This window comes from Cervus canadensis, chromosome 10 (assembly GCF_019320065.1).
Source record: "Cervus canadensis isolate Bull #8, Minnesota chromosome 10, ASM1932006v1, whole genome shotgun sequence".
In the NCBI taxonomy this organism is placed as follows: Eukaryota; Metazoa; Chordata; class Mammalia; order Artiodactyla; family Cervidae; genus Cervus; species Cervus canadensis.
This window is the reverse complement of record NC_057395.1, coordinates 19,198,532-19,219,497: the sequence shown is the minus strand read 5'-3', so window position 1 is coordinate 19,219,497 and position 20,966 is coordinate 19,198,532. Positions and strand designations below refer to the sequence as shown.

Here is a 20,966-nt window from a genome sequence, read left to right as displayed (position 1 = left end):
GGGAGGCATACCCATCTCTTTAGCTTGGCCACATGGGCTGGGTATGATGTGAGCTTGGGGTGGTACCTCCTCCCGCCCCCAACCCTAACCCCTCACTCCACTCACAAATCCTCAAAACACTCAGAGTGACTCTCAGGAATATATTTCAACAAGGGAACAGGAAGGCCTGACTCATCATGACTTAGGAATGGCTTATAGGATAAACTGGGGACCCAAACCATTGTACTTTCAAAATGTATTATGATATATGAAGCTGAGAACTAGCAGGTAGCTGTCTTTTCGTTTCCATTCCCATTCCATTGACAGGCAGTGCATGTAAGAGGAGAAAAATATCCCAACTGCAGGGAAATTTTCAGGCAAGTCTCAAGATAATATTATTTTTAAAGTGATGTCAATGCTATGAAACAAAAGGAAAAAGATCTGTGTGGATGCTTAATGATCTCACACTTTTGCCTTCCAGGAGACGGAGCTGTTAGATCTCAGCCTTGTCAAAGACGCCAGATGTGGGAAACATGCCAAGGCGCCCAAGGTAGGAAGTGGAGCGTGCTGTACACACCAGATGCTGCCTTGATTATTTAGCTGTGTCATGGTATCAATTAATTGCCCCAATTAAAACTTTCTCTGTTGTAGATGTTGTAAAATGCAATAAAACAGCCAGTCCTTCCAGAAGCCAGTATGTCCAAACAGTACCATTTTTGATAAAAGATGGAAGCAATGAGCAAATATAGAATCAGTGGACATAGGACTTGCTTTATGCGCTTGTTTTTTTTTTTTTTTTTTTAAAAATATTATACAAAAGTTACTGGGTAATTGTAAAAACTCAAAATGTGCTTTAAAGTATTTGAAAAATTCCCTGAGCCTTATAAGCATACGTGAACCCACCTTTTAGACAGATAAACAGGATCTTTTAGCTCAAACATTTTGCAGTTGGAGTCATTTCATCCCTGAAGCCAGAGTGTCAAATCTTTTTGCAAATGTTCCAGTGAACACTCACAGACATTGGGATCAGTTATGTGGAATGTCAACTTACTTGGGTTTGAAAAGCTTATTGAAGACGCATCTAAAGCAGTGTTTGAAATTTATTTAGTTTTGGAAGATTGTTTTAAAATGTTGAATATAGGACTTCCCTGGTGGTCCAGTGGTTGAGACTCCATGCTTCCACTGAAGTGGGTGCAGGCTTGATCCCTGGTCAGGGAACCAAGACTCTGCATGCCATGCGATGTGGCCCAAAAAAATGTTGAATAAAACATTATGTATATTTTTAAATTTTAGACTATCTGGTAGGGTATAATAGCAGGATATATTGACTTGTTATCAAACTGGGAAACTACACTTTAGTGTATTTAAATTTTAATACTTTAAGGACTTCTTCTGTAGCACAGAGAGAATGTTGTCAAATAGGGATGTACGGGTGCCATTCAGGGACTTGCCTCCTCCCATAATTGATATAAAACCAGCGATTTTCTATTTGAGTATCTACCTGCAATTTTTGTTTTATTCCTTAAAAGTCAAAACACATACTTTGACATCAAAAATTATCTGTTGCTGTGGAGATGCAGTGAGGAAAGACCTAGTGATTGTCTTCAGATACCTAACAGTGTGATAGTTGCTGGCAAATTTTGTCATAGAGCAAACAGCCAAATACTGCTTTTATTGCTGAAGAGGTTAAAATGACCTACAGGAAAATGTGGTAAATGAAAAGAAAGAAAAATCAGAATTGTTTTCAGAAAGGTTTCTGTGTTTCACCTGAAAATGGTCCATTATTTGCATCAATCACTTAGAAATATGCCTGCAATGCAGAAGACCTGGGTTCGATCCCTGGGTTGGGAAGATCCTCTGGAAAAGGGAAACGCTACCATGCACTCCAGTATTCTGGCCTGGAGAATCCCATGGACTATACAGTCCATGGGGTCGCATAGAGTCGGACACGACTGAGCAACTTTCACTCACTCGCTCACTCACTTAGGAATACAATGGTATTTCAGTAGTTTGGTCTTTTATTTTTGTATCAAGCTTATTGTCTTTAATGTTTTGTTGATGATTCAGAATTGTTCAGTTTTCAGGGTAGACATTTTATTCTTCTCTCAAGATTTTAGACAGGTTTCACATAAGCCTATTAGTTCCAAGAACTATACTGATAACAATTACAGATGTTATCTTTTAATACAAATTCATTGACCTAATTTGGTGTTTCATGGTCATTATTGGCTAAAGTCAGTTGCCTACCCTCTATTGGACCCTTCTTGTTTCCAAGCTTTGGAAGTTCAAGTCAGTTCCTCTGGCACACAGAGACCTTCCTTTAGGTTTGACGCTCTTACTGCAGCCCACAGCCTACTTGATTTAAGTATTTCGTATACGGACACAGTGTGATAAATGTCTACTGCATGTTGAGAAATGAACGGCACTCAGGTATGTGTTCTGCTTGGTTGATGATCCTAAAATGCTACCCTTCATGACAGATTTCAACCTCAGAGTACTCTGGCTTTTAATGTTTCTTCAGCCTAGGTTTGTGTTCTCTAATTTTTTAATCCACATTCTTGATTTTTTTTTACTTTACATTCCTTGCTGGTGTTCAAGCATCTCCACATACTTCAATGTTTTCAAAGCCAGTTTCTCTGCCTGTTGTTGTGGTTGTTCAGTTACTCAGTTGTGTCCAACTCTTTGCGACCACACGGACTGTAGCATGCCAGGCTTCCCTATCCTTCACCATCTCTGGAAGCTTGCTCAAATTCATATCCATTGAGACAATGCTGCCATCCAACCATCTCATCCTCTGTCATTCCCTTCTCCTCCTGCCTTCAATCTTTCCCACAATCAGAGCCTTTTCTCATGAGTCGGCTCTTTGCTTCAGATGCCCGAGTACTGGAGCTTCGGCATCAGTCCTTCCAATGAATATTCAGGACTGATTTCCCTTAGGATTGACTGGTTTGATCTCCTTGCAGTCCAAGGGACTCTCAGGAGTCTTATCCAGCACCACAGTTCAAAAGCATCAGTTCTTAGGCACTTAGCCTTCTTTATGGTCCAACTCTCACATTCATATATGACTACTGGAAAAACCATAGCTTTGACTATACAGACTTTTGTTGGCAAAGTAATGTTTCTGTTTTTTAATATGCTATCTAGGTTGGTCATAGCTTTTCTTCCAAGGAGAAAGTCTTTTAATTTCATGGCTGCAATCACCATCTGCAGTGATTTTAAAGCCCAAGAAAATAAAGTCTGTCACTGTTTCCATTCTTTCTCCATCTATTTACCAGGAAGTGATGGGACTGGATGCCATAATCTTCATTTTTTGAATGTTGAATTTGAGACAAACTTTCACTCTCCTCTTTCTCCTTCATCAAGAGGCTCTTTAGTTCTTCTTCACTTTCTGCCATAAGGGTGGTGTCACCTGGATATCTGAGGTTATTGATATTTCTCCCAGAAATCTTGATTAAAACTTGTGCTTCATCCAACCTGGCATTTCACATGATGTACTCTGCATATAAGTTAAATAAGCAGGGTGACAATATACAGCCTTGACATACTCTTTTCCCAATTTTGAAACAGTCTATTCTTGCATATCTGGTTCTAACACTTCCTTTTTGAACTACATACAAGTTTCTCAGGATGCAGATAAGGTGGTCTGGTATTCCCATCTCTTGAAGAATTTTCCACAATTTGTTGTGATCCACACAGTCAAAGGCTTTAGCATAGTCAATGAAAGAGAAGTAGATGTTTTTCTGAAATTCTCTTGCTTTTTCAGTAATACAATGGATGTTGGCAATTTGCTCTCTGGTTCCTCTGCCTTTTCTAAATCCAGCTTGAACATCTGGAATTTCATGGATCACATACTGTTGAAGCCTGGCTTGGAGAATTTTGAGCATTACTTTGCTAGTGTGTGAGATGAGTGCAACTGTGCAGTAGTTTGAGCATTCTTTGGCATTGCCTTTCTTAGGGATTGGAATGAAAACTGAACTTTTCCAGTCCTGTGGCCACTGCTGAGTTTTCCAAATTTGCTAGCATGTTGAGTGCAGCAACTTAACAGAATCATCTTTTAGGATTTTAAGTAGCTCAACTGGAATTCCATCACCTCCACTAGCTTTGTTCTTAGTGATGCTTTCTAAGGCCCACTTGACTTCACCTTCCAGGATGTTGGGCTTTAAATGAGTGATCAGACCATCATGGTTATCTGGGTCATCAAGATCTTTTAATAATTCTTCTGTGTATTCTTGCCACCACTTCTTAATAGCTTCTGCTTCTGTTAGGTCCATACCATTTCTGTCCTTTCTGGTGCCCATCTTTGCATGAAATATTCCCTTGGTATCTCTAATTTTCTTGAAGAGATCTCTAGTCTTTCCCATTCTTTGTTTTCCTCTATTTCTTTGCACTGATCACTGAGGAAGTCTTTCTTAGCTCTTCTTGCTATTCTTTGGAACTCTGCATTCAAATGGATATATCTTTCCTTTTTTCCTTTGCCTTTCACTTCTCTTCTTTTCTCAGCTCTTTGTAAGGCCTCCTCAGACAACCATTTTGTCTTTTCCCATTTCTTTTTCTTGGGGATGGTTTTGATCACCACCTACTGTACAGTGTTACAAACCTCCGTCCGTAGTTCTTCAGGCTCTCTGTCTATCAGATCTAGTCCCTTAAATCTATTTCTCACTTCCACTGTATAGTCATAAGGGATTTGATTTAGGTCATACCTGATGGTCTGGTGGTTTTCCCTACTTTCTTCAACTGAACTCTGAATTTTACAGTAAGGAGTTCATGATCTGAGCCACAGTCAGCTCCTAGTCTTGTTTTGCTGACTGTATAGTGCTCCGCATCTTTGGCTGTAAAGAACATAATTAATGTGATTTCAGTATTGACCTTCTCGTGACGTGCTTGTTAGAGTCATCTCTTGTGTTCTTGGAAGAGGGTGTTTGCTATGACCAATGCATTCTCTTGGCAAAACTTTGTCAGCCATCCCCTGCTTCATTCTGTACTCCAAGGCCAAACTTGCCTGTTACTCCAGGTATCTCTTGACTTCATACTTTTGCATTCCAATCCCCTGTGATGAAAAGGACATTTTCATAGACCCGTTCAACTTCAGCTTCTTCAGCATTAGTGGTTGGGCCATAGACTTGGATTACTCTGATACTGAATGGTTTGCCTTGGAAAGGAACTGAGATCATTCTGTCATTTTTTAGATTGTACCCAAGTACTGCATTTCAGATTCTTTGTGACTCCATTTCTTCTAAAGGATTCTTGCCCACAGTAATAGATATAATGGTCACCTGAGTTAAATTACCCATTCCAGTCCATTTTAGTTTGCTAAAATGTCAGTGTTCACCCTTGTCGTCTCCTATTTGACCACTTCCAATTTGCCTTGATTCATGGACCTAACATTCCAGGTTCCTGTGCAATATTGCTCTTTACAACCTCGGAATTTACCTTCACCACCAGCACATCCACAACTGAACATTGTTTCTTAGACACTAGATAATAATAATAAAATAAATACTTCATATCATCGTTGTAAGGGTTAAATCAAATAATTCATTAGCAAACCACTAGCAGCAGAGAAGTTCTCAAATTTAAGTGCTTATAGAATTCCTGGGGAGTTTTAAAAAATGCTGATCCTTGTTTTCTACTCCCAGAGATGCTACAAGATTCTAGTTAATATATGTAGTGTGGACATTGGGTTTTGTTTTGTTTTCTTTAATTAAAAATTTTTTTTTTATTTTTTTCATTTAGTTTTATTAGTTGGAGGCTAATTACTTTACAATATTGTAGTGGGTTTTGCCATACACTGACATGAATCAGCCATGGATTTACATGTGTTCCCCATCCCGATCCCCCCTCCCGCCTACCTCCCCATCCCATCCCTCTGGGTCTTCCCAGTGCACCAGCCCCGAGCACTTGTCTCATGCATGCAACCTGGGCTGGTGATCTGTTTCACCCTTGATAGTATACTTGTTTCAATGCTATTCTCTCAGAACATCCCACCCTCGCCTTCTCCCACAGAGTCCCAAAGTCTGTTCTGTAAATCTGTGTCTCTTTTTCTGTTTTGCATATTGGGATATTGTTACCATCTTTTTAAATTCCATATATATGTGTTAGTATACTGTAATGGTCTTTATCTTTGTGGCTTACTTCACTCTGTATAATGGGCTCCAGTTTCATCCATCTCATTAGAACTGATTCAAATGAATTCTTTTTAATGGCTGAGTAATATTCCATGGTGTATATGTACCACAGCTTCCTTATCCATTCATCTGCTGATGGGCATCTAGGTTGCTTCCATGTCCTGGCTGTTATAAACAGTGCTGTGATGAACATTGGGGTGCACGTGTCTCTTTCAGATCTGGTTTCCTCAGTGTGTATGCCCAGAAGTGGGATTGCTGGGTCATATGGCAGTTCTATTTCCAGTTTTTTAAGAAATCTCCACACTGTTTTCCATAGTGGCTGTACTAGTTTGCATTCCCACCAACAGTGTAAGAGGGTTCCCTTTTCTCCACACCCTCTCCAGCATTTATTGCTTGTAGACTTTTGGATAGCAGCCATCCTGACTGGCGTGTAATGGTACCTCATTGTGGTTTTGATTTGCATTTCTCTGATAATGAGTGATGTTGAGCATCTTTTCATGTGTTTGTTAGCCATCTGTATGTCTTCTTTGGAGAAATGTCTGTTTAGTTCTTTGGCCCATTTTTTGATTGGGTCATTTATTTTTCTGGAATTGAGCTGAAGGAGTTGCTTGTATATTTTTGAGATTAATCCTTTGTCTGTTGCTTCATTTGCTATTATTTTCTCCCAACCTGAGGGCTGTCTTTTCACCTTGCTTATAGTTTCCTTTGTTGTGCAAACGCTTTTAAGTTTAATTAGGTCCCTTTGTTTATTTTTGCTTTTATTTCCAGTATTCTGGGAGGTGGGTCATAGAGGATCTTGCTGTGATGTATGTCGGAGAGTGTTTTGCCTATGTTCTCCTCTAGGAGTTTTATAGTTTCTGGTCTTACATTTAGATCTTTAATCCATTTTGAGTTTATTTTTTGTGTATGGTGTTAGAAAGTGTTCTAGTTTCATTCTTTTACAAGTGGTTGACCAGTTTTCCCAGCACCACTTGTTAAAGAGGTTGTCTTTTTTCCATTGTATATCCTTGCCTCCTTTGTCAAAGATAAGGTGTCCATAGCTTCGTGGATTTATCTCTGGGCTTTCTATTTCTGTTCCATTGATCTATATTTCTGTCTTTTTGCCAGTACCATACTGTCTTGATGACTGTGGCTTTGTATAGTCTGAAGTCAGGCAGGTTGATTCCTCCAGTTCCATTCTTCTTTCTCAAGATTGCTTTGGCTATTCGAGGTTTTTTGTATTTCCATACAAATTGTGAAATTATTTGTTCTAGTTCTGTGAAAAAAATACTGTTGGTAGCTTGATAGGGATTGCATTGAATCTATAGATTGCTTTGGGTAGTATAGCCATTTTCACAATATTGATTCTTCCAATCCATGAACACGGTATATTTCTCCATCTGTTTGTGTCCTCTTTGATTTCTTTCATCAGTGTTTTATAATTTTCTATGTATAGGTCTTTTGTTTCTTTAGGTAGATATACTCTTAAGTATTTTATTCTTTTTGTTGCAATGGTGAATGGTACTGTTTCCTTAATTTCTCTTGCTGTTTTCTCATTGTCAGTGAATAGGAATGCAAGGGATTTCTGTGTGTTAATTTTATATCCTGCAACATTACTGTATTCATTGACTAGCTGTAGTAATTTTCTGGTAGAGTCTTTAGGGTTTTCTATGTAGAGGATCATGTCATCTGGAAACAGTGAGAGTTTCACTTCTTCTTTTCCTATCTGGATTCCTTTTACTTCTTTTTCTGCTCTGATTGCTGTGGCCAACACTTCCAAAACTATGTTGAATAGTAGTGGTGAGAGTGGGCACCCTTGTCTTGTTCCTGACTTTAAGGGAAATGCTTTCAATTTTTCACCATTGAGGATAATGTTTGCTGTGGGTTTGTCATATATAGCTTTTATTATGTTGAGGTATGTTCCTTCTATTCCTGCTTTTCTGGAGAGTTTTTTTTTTTTTTTATCATAAATGGATGTTGAATTTTGAAAAAGGTTTTTTTTCTGCATCTATTGAGATAATCATATGGTTTTTTATCTTTCAATTTGTTAATGTGTATTACATGATTGATTTGTGGATATTAAAGAATCCTTGCATTCCTGGGATAAAGCCCACTTGGTCATGATGTATGATCTTTTTAATATGTTGTTGGATTCTGTTTGCTAGAATTTTGTTAAGGATTTTTGCATGTATGTTCACCAGTGATATTGGCCTGTAGTTTTCTTTTTTTGTGGCATCCTTGTCTGGTTTTGGTATTAGGGTGATGGTGGCCTCATAGAATGAGTTTGGAAGTTTGCCTTCTTCTGCAATTTTCTGGAAGAGTTTGAGTAAGATAGGTGTTAGCTCTTCTCTAAATTTTTGGTAGAATTCAGCTGTGAAGCCATCTGGTCCTGGGCTTTTGTTTGCTGGAAGATTTCTGATTACAGTTTCGATTTCCATGCTTGTGATGGGTCTGTTAAGATCTTCTATTTCTTCCTGGTTCAGTTTTGGAAAGTTATACTTTTCTAAGAATTTGTGCATTTCATCCAAGTTGTCCATTTTATTGGCATAGAGCTGCTGGTAGTAGTCTCTTTTGATCCTTTGTATTTCAGTGTTGTCTGTTGTGATCTCTCCATTTTCATTTCTAATTTTTTTGATTTGGTTCTTCTCCCTTTGTTTCTTGATGAGTCTGGCTAACGGCTTGTCAATTTTATTTACCTTTTCAAAAAACAAACTTTTAGCTTTGTTGATTTTTGCTATGGTCTCTTTTGTTTCTTTTGCATTCATTTCTGCCCTAATTTTTAAGATTTCTTTCCTTCTACTAACCCTAGAGTTCTTCATTTCTTCCTTCTCTAGTTGCTTTAGGTGTAGAGTTAGGTTATTTATTTGACTTTTTTCTTGTTTCTTGAGGTAAGCCTATATTGCTATGAACCTTCCCCTTAGCACTACTTTTACAGTGTCCCATAGGTTTGGACATTGGGTTTTGAAAAGTAAATTTGTCACAAAATTTGAACACCACTGCCTGAACTTATCACTACTATATAATAAGCACTCATTAAGTAGTAACCACTATCATTGCTATTATCATCATTATTTTTTATTTATCATTATTTAAATTTCAAAAATTTAAATTTAAATTAACAGAATTCAGTTACATTTCACTCAAACTGGAAAAGCTTATGTTGTAAAAACTGTTTGGAGCAGAGGCTTGGCTGAAAGGGACTTCGTGGATGGACAGGCAAGAAAGAATTAGGTTATTAATACCAGATTTAAGATCTTTAAATTGCAAAAGAAAATCTTATCTTGAACTGGATAAATGAAAAGTTAATTTATTAAAAATGATTGGAATGTGTTGAACAATTCAATGAAATTTCTGAGTTTTCATCGAGTCTCATTCAGCTGCTCAAGAACTGTTACCAAGAAATAGATGTCTTTTTCTTTCACTGGACTGGCTTCTAAGGTGCTGGAGGGAACTCCTTTTTCCTCCTCAGGGTCCTCATGGTGGCCATCTCTGCATACCACCCCTGGCAGCACCCAGCTTCCCACACTGTAGCAATTCTGTGTAGCAGGCACCAACAGAGAGGTTAGCTTCCTGCAGAGTATTCCAGAAAGACAGAAGCATAACCACTTCCTAGAAGGAGGCTTTTGGTCTGGAGAAAGAAGCCTCCGTAGGAGGGGACCATTGTGCTGGCGAGGCTAGACGCAGCAGGACGATGATTAGTGAGAAAAGTTGGGAAGCTTAGGACAAGAAGATGATGCAACATGGAGACAGACTGAGTGGAAGACTTTCTGTGGGGACTGTGATCAGAGGAAGGCAGAACATGTGTGGAGCAGATAGTGTTTATCAAAATATGCAAGCACCCCACAAATATTTATCCATGTATTACTATTATTTTTGTTTTTCACAGCATCTCATTATAGAAAAATTCACAATCTAGTTGAAGATGAACTATTTTCTATGCCTGCTGTGAATTGAAATAACATTTATAGGAAATGAAAAAGCATCTATGTGTTAATGAATTTTAAATGTTGACTCCTGACACAATGCATTCAATTCCAGATCTGCTTTGATATATACAGCTTTTGTTCAGGTTAGCAGGTCTGCGATTTCTCAATGGAGAGAAATTAGGAAATGTTTATTCAAATAGAAAAGCTAAACTAGAAGTACCTTATTTTTTGAGATATAAAATGTGTTTATGTTTCCCTTTTTGTACTCTCCCTCCCCTCCCTTTCGCCTTCCCTCCAGTCCCCTGAGCCCCCAGGTTTATGAAGCGCGTGTAAGAAAAAGATTCTATATTACATGCACCTTTTCTATGCCATATACACACACTCACTGCATCTTCATTTCAAAAGGAGCTTTGGTTTTGAAAGGAGTGTGTATCACTATGGTTTCTGATCTATTAGTGGTATAGCATTAATGAAATAAAATAGGCCTGACTAGAATGGAAAAGATCAGTGTCTTGTGCAGAGCAAATTTTGTGATACTTTCTTTGTGTGTGTGAGTGTATGCTCTGGAACAGAACAAAAAGTATATTTTTTGTATGGGCTACCCCAGATCCTCATTGCATGCATGGTCAGTAGTGTTGGACTCTTTGCGACCCCATGGGTTATAGCCCACCAGGCTCCTCTGTCCCTGGGATTTCCCAGCAAGAATACTGAAGTGGGATGCCATTTCCTTCTCTAGGGATCTTCCCAACCCAGGGATTGAACCTGCGTCTCCTGGGGAATTCTTTACTTGTCCCAGAAAGGTTTCAGAAATGCTGCTAAAAAAGGTAATTCCTTTACCTCTTAGGAAGTATCTCATCCTTAGGAGTGTTGAAAAGTAGATGGGCCTAGGGAAGTGGAGCTGTGGTTTCAGGTGCCTGCCCTGCCATTAACGAGCTCAGGTTGTTCCATGCCTCTGCTTTCTCATCGATGAAATCAGTGTCAGGGGAGCACATGATTTTATGCATGTAAGTTTTGTTAGCTGCTTATTCCAACATGTAAGGGCAGTTAATTAAGCCAAGGCACCCCATCTTACAGACTATAAAACGGAGGTAAAACTTCCTACCCTACTCATAGCAAATCATGAAATTAAAAAAAGAAGAAAGACATGTCAAATTTTGCACATGTCTTCTTGAAAGCAGTTCTAAGATTGCTGTGGACTCCAGAAGGAGCAACATCATAGTCACACACTCCCAGGTTTATTCAGGTCTCATGATATATATGCAGCAGTATCACTGACAAGGATTTCTATGGGTTGTACTTTCAAACTGTGTTTTGTGCAAAGTAAACTGCTTCTCTTGCTAAACGGACAATTACCCAGGAGATGCAAGAAATGTGGGTTTGATCCCTGGTTGGGAAAGATCCCCTGGAGAAGGAAATGGCAACCCACTCCTTGTTTTGCCTGAAAATTCCATGGACAGAGGAGCCTGGCGGACTACAGTCCATGGGGTTGCAAAGAGTCGGACACGACGGAGCACAGCACAACAGAACCTTGTATGTATCCAGGTCACAGTTGAATCCCAAGTGGTGCAGGGGTGCCGGCCTGCAGTACCGGCGTGCAGCGGCGCCGCGCAGTGCGTGGTGAGGAGCACGGTTCAGTCACACAGCCGCACAGCGCGCGGGACAGCAGCGCGGCGCAGGGGCGCAGTGGCCTCGGAGCATCGTGCAGGGGTGAGTGGTGCAGGGGTGCCGGCCTGCAGTACCGGCGTGCAGCGGCCCTGCGCGTGGTGAGGAGCACGGTTCAGTCACACAGCCGCACAGCGCGCGGGACAGCAGCGCGGCGCAGGGGCGCAGTGGCCTCGGGGCATCGTGCAGGGGTGAAGTGGTGCAGGCCAGTGTTCCCGTGGTGCAAGGCAGCACAGCACCATAGGTCCCCCGTGCTTTTCCGAAGTTCACTTTATGCTGCCTCGTTTTATGAAAGACCTACATTAGCACCTGCTTTGGCTCAATGAAAGAAATCTGAAGAGGATTTTCACTTTTACAAAAAAGAAAAAAAGCAAAAGGTGGCAGAATGCCACTCAGCACTTGTTTGCAGCAGAGGAGCCCTTACAGAGGCGGTCTGCTGTGAGCTTTGAGGGGCGCCGCCGAGCTCCTTCCCTGGGACTCCTCAGCAACTCAGCAAGCTTTGCACCGCCTCTGTGAGCACCGGTGCTTTATCTCGATTTATTTTGTGCCTGGCTTAGCAAGATGTGTCTGAAGCCAACTGCTTCTCCACTCTGTGCCCTTTCAGCTTATGGAAACTTTCACACGGATGCTCTACTTTTGGATAATGTGGGAAACCTGTGTATATACCACCACAATCACATAAGGCAGGTTAGAGTAAAACTAAATATAAAAACCTGATCAGGTCTTGTTTTTCTAATCCTTATATCAGAATGATGACTTTTCAATTTCATTGTTGCTTTGACACATGGCCATTGAGTATCTGCTTCTGCCAGGCACTGTTCTGGGCACTAGGAAAAAACAACTCTGTTCTCATATAACATTCTTTTTAGGAGTAGGAGACAGGTGGCGGAGGTAAACTGGCTTTCCAGGAAAAAAAGCAAAAGAAAGAAAGACAGGGAGGGAGAAAGAGAGAGACGGAGGAGGGGAGGGAGGAAAAGGAAGGAAAGAAGGGCGGAAGGGGGAGGAAATCCCTGATCTGCTGTGTTTCTCGATTTACTTTAGGTGAATACTCCAAACCTGGGGGGTTTTGAACCAGATCCTGACATCACCTAGAGCTGGAAAGCAGTGTGCACACGGCCTAGAGCCCTGTGAGCAGGCTCTCTCCAGCACCCCTCAGGGTGGGGGAAACAGATGGCAGATAAGTCCCACTGAAGTGAATCAAGCAAGGATAAGGGGCCACAGATCATGAGTGGCAGAGCGGGTTGCCGTTTTTCTGAGCCCTAGCAGAGTAGGCTCTCTTGCTGAGATCAGATGAGCAGAGACATGAATTAAGGGAAGGGGAAGGATTCCAGCAGAGGGTACAATAAGATCAAAGACCCTGAAGTAGGAACAAGCTTGGCATATTTGAGGAACCAACTCTGTGCGCAGTGTGGCTACCATGAAGTACAGCAAAGAGAAGCAGAAGTCAAATAGGTGGCTGTAGGTGGCTGGGGGCCACATGTTTTGGGCTTCATAGGCCATGCTAATGATTTTGGCTTTTCCTCTGAGAGCAAGGATCTGAACGTTCTGAGCAGAGGAGTGACAAAGATCTGATCTAGCTTTTAAGACCGTCCAACTGTTTTCCAATTTACCCGACATGATGCCACTGGCCACAGCCTTGAGAACAGGCCACAGAGGACAGAGGGGAAGGGTATCACCCAGACGGCTGCGGCCAGTGCCCAGGCAGTGTCGGTGAAGATTATTGACCAAAAGCTGTAGAAAAATGCCAGACTCTGAGTGTGTTTTAAAGGCAAAAGGTTTTGCTAGTGCCTTGGGCGTGAGGGATGGGGTAAAGAAAGGATTCAAGAACAGCTTTTAGTGTTTTGACTTCAGAAAGTGTGGGAATTGGGTTTTCATGCAGATGGGAAGGAAGAAGCTCATTTAGACAGAAAAGTTCAGTTTTGTTTTTGGATATTTAAAGCTTGAGATGCTTATCAGACTTCCACCTGGCATTGCATTTGAATCTACAAATCTGGAGCAGGAAGATGTTGGCCGCGGAGTTAATGACTTTGATTCTTCAAAACTCAAAGTCAAGGAAGGCCTTTAAGGAATATGGGTATAAAAGAAACTTCTGATCTCTAAACCATGCTATCTCCAGCATTTAGGCTTCAAGGGGCTGAGGAGGAGCAGTGAAAGAGACTGAAACTGGTATATTCCCCAAGGAATGGAAAGGAGGAACTGTAAAGGTACTTGTATGCCAGTGTCCATGGTGACATTACTTACAAAAGGTGGAAATGCCCAAATGTCCGTCAGCAGATGAATGGATATACAAAATGCCCTAGATACACACAAAAGAATAGTATTCAGCCTTAAAAAAGAATGGAAATTTTAACTGCTACAGTAAGGATAACCCTAGGAAAAGGTATGCTAAGTGCAATAAGCCAGATGCAAAATGACAAACGTCATGCGATCCCTCTTTGAAGAGGTACCTAGAATAGTCATATTCATAGAGTCCAGAAGTAGCATGGGCAGTTTCCAGGGGCTGGATGAGGGAGGTTGGGGAGTTCCTGTTTAATGAGGACAGAGTTTCAGTTTGAGAAGATGAAAGGTTTTGCAGATGAATGGTTGTGATAGTGTATACCAATGTAAATTTGTTTAATGTCACTAAACTGCAACATTTGGCAATCACTAAAATAATAAATTTTATGGTACGTGCATTTTGTTACAATAATAAAAATAGAGACTGAGAAGGAAGGAGAATGAGAAGACAGTATACCTTGGAAGCCTAAGAGCATTTAAAAGGAGGAAGGAGTCATCGTTTGAATAAAATGGTAGTTTCCTGCTAGTCTTTTTCTTTTTAGTTTTGCATACTTGTAACTTTTTTGAAGATAACACTTTATATACACTTTTAATATTTTCCCTATATGATTAGCGTTCCTTTCTAATATTCAAAATAGGCTATTTATTTAAGGGTTGTCAAATCTTAAATAGCTCATCATAGAATCTGGATGCCAATATATAAAACCTCATAATGAGCTGTTATGTGAATGTTACACAACAGTGGTTTTAATGAATCATCCTTGAGGCCTGGAACTGTGCTTTCTTCATTGTCTCCCTTTGCTGATTACAACCTATTTCCCTGATTTTGAAGATCCCACCATTACGTGAAGCCACAGTCATAATTTTGTGTAGATATTTGAGGTTTACTAAAGAATAAGAAAACCCTTTATACAACAAGATAAAGGTTTCTCTCTTTCCACTCAATAGCTGATGAGATTTACCTTTGGCCCATAATCTTGGTTCCAACTGTTTCCCAATTTACCCGACATGGTGCCACAGCTGATTTGGGGTAAGAGGGGTACAGGATTTCCTTCTGTTATTTTATTGCATAAATGTTTATTTACATCTTTACCAAATGGAGAAAAAAAAGGGTTAAAAATTCACAGAATTATCGATGTGTGCGTAATCGTTTTGACAGCTATTCACATTTATCTCCAGATGTAAATTATATGGCATAGCTCCTTTTTCATGTTCATTAAATTCCATAGATGTCAGTGGTTTCCTTGGAAACAAAAACCTTTATGTAACTAGTTGGAGATTTAGTATCAGAAATATCAGGATGCTAAGGAGGGTAAGGAATGGTTCCTTTGGTAGATTTTTGTGTTTAAAACTCTTTGGTCTTTTCCACCTGCCCCTCAACCTCATGGACATTCTATAATGAATAAGTGAAGGCTTTTAAAGCTACCATTAAAATATAGAATATCTTCTCTAATGGTTGCAAGCTTTTAACTTCTTCATAACCAGTCACAGATAGGCTAAGTCTCTTCTGGGATATTGGTGTAAATCGCTACATTTGCGAAGGGACTGGTGTGTCTCTTACCAATAGTTAAATCTGAATGTCTGAGTGGTGTCTCCATTACTCAGGGTACGTATGTGTGTGTCCACCTGTAAAACATGGCGAGCCAAATATATGTGCATAGCTGAGTAAAGATTCTATTTTTAGAAAATAATAGCAAGCCTCTGTCTTAGTATCTACTGCCAAAGAGTTCAAAAGGCCCCTGAAGAGTTGTTGAGGGGCCAGGGAGAGGTCACAGTTCTGGCAAAGGCTAATAGTAGGTGAAAGACTTAACAGTTAGGAGCTTTCTCCTTCTGGCCAGGGCGGACCCCCTGTTGCAAGCAGGGTGACAGGATTAGTACCATGATTTAACTAAACTTCAGGTCTTTTTAGAAGCTTCTGGCTCACTCTATCATTGCTCCTGTCTTGTATAACTTCAACCTAAATGCAGTCTATTTTACATGCAATGGTATGGAGTTGCATTTTGGAAACATTTCTCAATTTTAATTCTTTCATATGCCATAATACGCCACCTTGTGGATATAGCTGATATTACTTTAATTCTACACCGTGAATTTCTCTCTAAACCAGGGTTTTCAAACTTTGGTTCTAATAACAGATATGAGAAACACTGGGGGAGTTTTAAAAATCTCAGTGTCCAGGCCCCACCCAGATAAATTAAATCAGAATATCTTATGTGGGGCTCAAGCACTGATAGTTTTTTTAAAGCTCCCCAGAGATTCCCGTGTTTAAATTTCCTTGGTTAAAGTCTGCACTGCTCTCATTAAAAAAAAAAAAAAAAAAAAAAATCAGCTTATATATATGTTTCTCTTTTTAAAATAAGGACTTTGCACAATAAGGCACTGAGAACTTTCCTATAATATTCCCTCATCAAAAGTCTTGTTTTCAGTCTGGTCTCCCCTCAACATTCCCGGCTGTACTCAATGTAACGAGAAGTGTGCCGCTTGTAGGAGTGTTTCCAGCTGCCTAACAAAGTTCCAAAGATGGGGCGAGTTAAACAATGGAAACTTGTATTCTCATTATTCTGGAGGTTGGAAGCCTGAGATCAGGTGTTGGCGGGCATGGTCTCTTCTGAAGCCTCTCTTGCCGGCTCGTAGATGCCTGGCTGTTCCCTCTGTCTTCACACGGGCCTGTACTTACCTGTGTCCTGATCCTCTTCTTGTAAGGACTCAGTGTACTGGACTAGGGCCCACCCCGATGACCTCATTTTATCATGATTACCTTGAAGGATTAAGGACTTTATCCTTAAATAAAGACACACACTGGTGCGGTTGGTTAGGAATCTAACCTATGAATACAGAGGAAGGGTGGGAGACACAATTCAGCCCACAACAATATTTGCTCACTACATACAAAGAATTATGTCAAAATAGATCTAATATAAATAAGTCGATTTTTTCTTTATAGTCAATTTGATTGTTAAAGTGGATAGAAATGTATAGTTGGAATTATTTCAGAAATACACATTATTTATTGCTTTTGCAGAGGATCCGTATTGTAGCTTATATTATTTTTGTATCATCATTACATTTGTGCCCATTCTTTTGTACCCCAGGCCCCCAACATGTGTCTTTGCACATCTAAGTGCCCACTACAGTGTAGTCACTACTTGTACAAGCTTTTGGGTCAAATGGTCAAGCCTGAAATCCAATTACTAGCTATTTATAACCCAGGAAGTGATTCCACATCTCTGAGTTTTAATTGCCCCATATGAGTTATGGAAATAATCTCTATGTTTATCTTATTTGGTTGCTGTAAAGACTCAATGGTAAAATGCAACTAAAGCACTTGACACAACTCACATGTCCATTGTGTATGTTAAATACATTTAAGCTTTCACCCTTAATGACTTTTAGTAAGTAAAATGCATAATTGATACTCATGCCATGTATTGTAGCAGGCAAAAGCAAGTTAGTTACCTATTTACAGTAGAATTCAGGTACTGCTATGGCTTACTCCACATGAGAGATTTATACTTTTGTAGCTCTACTTAAACCTATCTGTAAACATCTAGTTTTATATATTAACTGTAGAAAAATGAACTTGAAGCATACTTATCCTTGCAGCCAAACACCTGTCTACAGTGGACCATCACAGCAACTCGTTCTGCTAATACTTAAAATTCTTATTTAGAAAATTGCCTAGATTTGTAAAGAGTTAAATAGATTTTCTCAACAATCAAAATACTATTCAGTTCAGTCATTCAGTCATGCCTGACTCTTTGCGACCCCGTGGACCACAGCACGCCAGGCCTCCCTGTCTGTCACCAACTCCCAGAGTTTACTCAAACTCATTTCCATTGAGTCAGTGATGCCTTCCAACCATCTCATCCTCTGTCGTCCCCTTCTCCCACCTTCAATCTTTCCCAGCAACAGGGTCTTTTCAAATGAGTTAGTTCTTCGCATTAGGTGGCCAAAGTATTGGAGTTTCAGCTTCAGCATCAGTCCTTCCAATGAATATTCAGGGCTGATTTCCTTTAGGATAGACTGGTTGGATCTACTTGCAGTCCAAGGGACTCTCAAGAGTCTTTCTCCAACACCACAGTTCAAAAGCATCAATTCTTCGGTGCTCAGCTTTCTTTATAGTCCAACTCTCACATCCGTACATGACCACTGGAAAAACCATAGCCTTGAGTAGACGGACCTTTGTTGGCAAAGTAATGTCTGTACTTTTTGATATGCTGTCTAGGTTGGTCATAAGTTTCCTTCCAAGGAGTAAGCATCTTTTAATTTCACGGCTGTAGTCACGATATTAGAGCAATTTACTTTCAGTTAAGAACAGTTAAGAACATGTTGGTATCTTTTTCTGCACTTTGAAACCATTGAAGTAAATTTGGAAGCACTTTGGAAAGGGAAGACCAAAGTTAGTTAAAGAGACTCAGATTCAAATCCCAGTGCATATCTTAACTGAGAGATCCTGGGACGGTTTCTTAGCTTCTCTGTAAGAATAATACCGGTTAGATATAACGTTGTCTGGTGAGTTGAATTATCATTGGTAACAAGACACACATCCTAATGTTGGATACACTTTAGGAGTTCACTTCTTGTGACTTAACTGCCTACCTGCCTTGGGTTCAATGTTGGTTTATTCTTCTTAACTCTCAGCGAATTTGATGGGTAATTAAGCACATGTATTACTTGAATTACCTTCTTGTTGGAGATTAGCTTCTAATGTGCTTTTCATGTAATTTAACATGTGCACAAACAGGGTGAAAAAGTGGAATGCAATTTGATCTGATGTAAGAGGAGAAAATGTTGGGGGGAGTGAAAGTAATGTTTATGACTTCTACAGAGTCATTGTGAGAATTCAATGATGCATATACCTGAAATGACTTTGCCAGCCACAGTCACCAGCAGCTTGGTAAATGGAAGGAATTAAAAAAAATATGTACAAGATAGATAAACAACATCTTATTGTATAGCACAGAAAATTATATTCAATATCCTCAGATAAACCATAATGGAAAATTACTATATTTAAAATTGATGACCAACAAGTAACTCCCTGTGTATAAGAGAGGGAACTTTGCTCAATATTATGTAAAAACCTAATGGGGAAATAATTTGAAAAAGAATATATACATGTATAAGTATAACTGAATTACTTGGCTGTACCCCTGAAACTCATGCAAGGTTGTTAACCAATTATCCTGCAGTATAAAATAAACGTTTTTAGGAAAGTCATCCTGAAGTTTAAAAAAAGGATGTATATAAATGTATAACTGAATCACTTTCCTGCACAGCAGAAATTAACACAACATTGTAAATCTACTATATTTCAATAAAAATAAATACAAATAAAAAAGAATATATAGTAGAAATTCAGTTTTATCGCCTTTCATTGGAAAATGACTGAAAATTCCTTAATTCCTTTTATCTACCACAAAAGCATGAAATCCCAGATTGCAGATTTTCTTAATTTATTATTTTAATGGGAGGATAATTCTTTCACAATCCTGTGATGGGTTTTGCATATATCGACATGAGTCGGCTGTAGGTGTACATGTGTCCTCCCCTTCCCAAGAATGAGACACTGACACAAAGGTATTTTCAGGGGTGAAAGAATGCTTTCACTGCAGTTTTCTCTTGTTCCTGAATGTGCACACAGTGAACATTCTTGCTGTCTGAAATATACAATTTCAAGTACCCTAAGAAATAGCCTAGATTTTGTGCAAAAAGTGACATTTAAAAGACAAAATAACAAAGCAAACTATTTGCTACTTAATAGATCGTTGTTAATGGCAGAAATGAAGTTTCTAGAGGCTACTGAAATTAACATCCATAGAGGTTTATAGAAGATAGAATAGCCTGATGAATTAAGCAACATGTTTGTTGTTTACCTGTGAAACGGGACCATTGGTCCTAAGAGGTCAGGAAATTCACCTTTTATTCTCAAATCAGCACATCTTCTCAGTGCCATTTAATGTTTCAGCATCCAGATGTTTCCTGATACTTGTAAGTTGCATCCAAGCTTTACAGATTTTAGGAAGACCAGTGGAGCTGGAAGAACTTGTTGGTCACTATTGGCCATGAATGGATAGATGTAACTTTGTGAAGATGATGCACCTTTTTTTTCTTAGAAAATTAAAAAAAAAAAAAAAAAAAGAACAGTATTTCTCCACGTGAGTTCTGAAATACTAGCAGTTATGAGTAAAAATGTCAGATAAGCTTCATAAATGTTGAGTTTCTTTATTACAGGACTTCTCAGAGACTTTGATGTGTTGGACATGGATTGGGGCCATTATCCTTTTTTGTTTTGTCTTGTTTTGATAACAGGCTTCTTTGTCAAGCATGTCTCACAGGGATAGTGTTTTTGCTGAATTAGCTTTGGTGAATGTTTTGTTAGTTGGTTTTTATGAAGTTAATCACACTCCATATTGGGGCTAGAACACCAGTTTAATAGTGGTGTTTATTCCTATTCAGTAATGCAGATACCTAATTAGAGATGTTTAAAGATCAAGTTTTTGAGTGATGTAAACCAGATAAGTCTTTCTGTAGATAAATATCCCTTGATGATATGCAGTTGAATTTTATCTTGTACTATATCATGTATTATTTTTGATTTTAAACTTTATTAGCATTATCCTCCTCCTTTAAAAAAAAAAGTAGACTTGGCTTACGATAAAAGATGGGGCTTCCCTTGTGTCTCAGTGGTAGAGAATCCACCTGCCATTGCAGGAGACACAGAGTCCGAGCCCTGACCCAGGAAGATCGCACGTGCCCCGGTAAGCCTGTGTGCCACGGTTATCGGGCCTGTGTTCCAGAGCCAGGAGTTGCAAACACTGCGCCCATGCGCCACAACCCCTGAAGCCCGCATGCTTGCAGCCCCTGCTCTGCCAGAGAGAAGCCACACAGTGAGAAACCTGTGCACCACAGCTGGAGTAGCCCCAGCTCGTGCACCTGCCGAGAGCCTGAGCATAGCGGCGAAACCCAGAGCAGCCAAAAATAAAATGCAATTAAAAAAAGAGTCCTCAGCATTGCC

General features: G+C 39.7%; 1 protein-coding gene across 2 annotated transcripts in view; it reads left to right on the top strand.

The window, feature by feature from the left end:
• Nucleotides 1-20,966, top strand: part of PLCB1 (phospholipase C beta 1) — an 879,212-nt gene that overhangs the window by 283,638 nt on the left and 574,608 nt on the right. For both annotated transcript variants that reach the window (XM_043479648.1, XM_043479649.1), the window contains exon 3: nucleotides 461-529. In XM_043479648.1, the coding sequence (XP_043335583.1) occupies nucleotides 461-529 (69 nt within the window). The remainder of the gene's footprint in view (nucleotides 1-460; nucleotides 530-20,966) is intronic.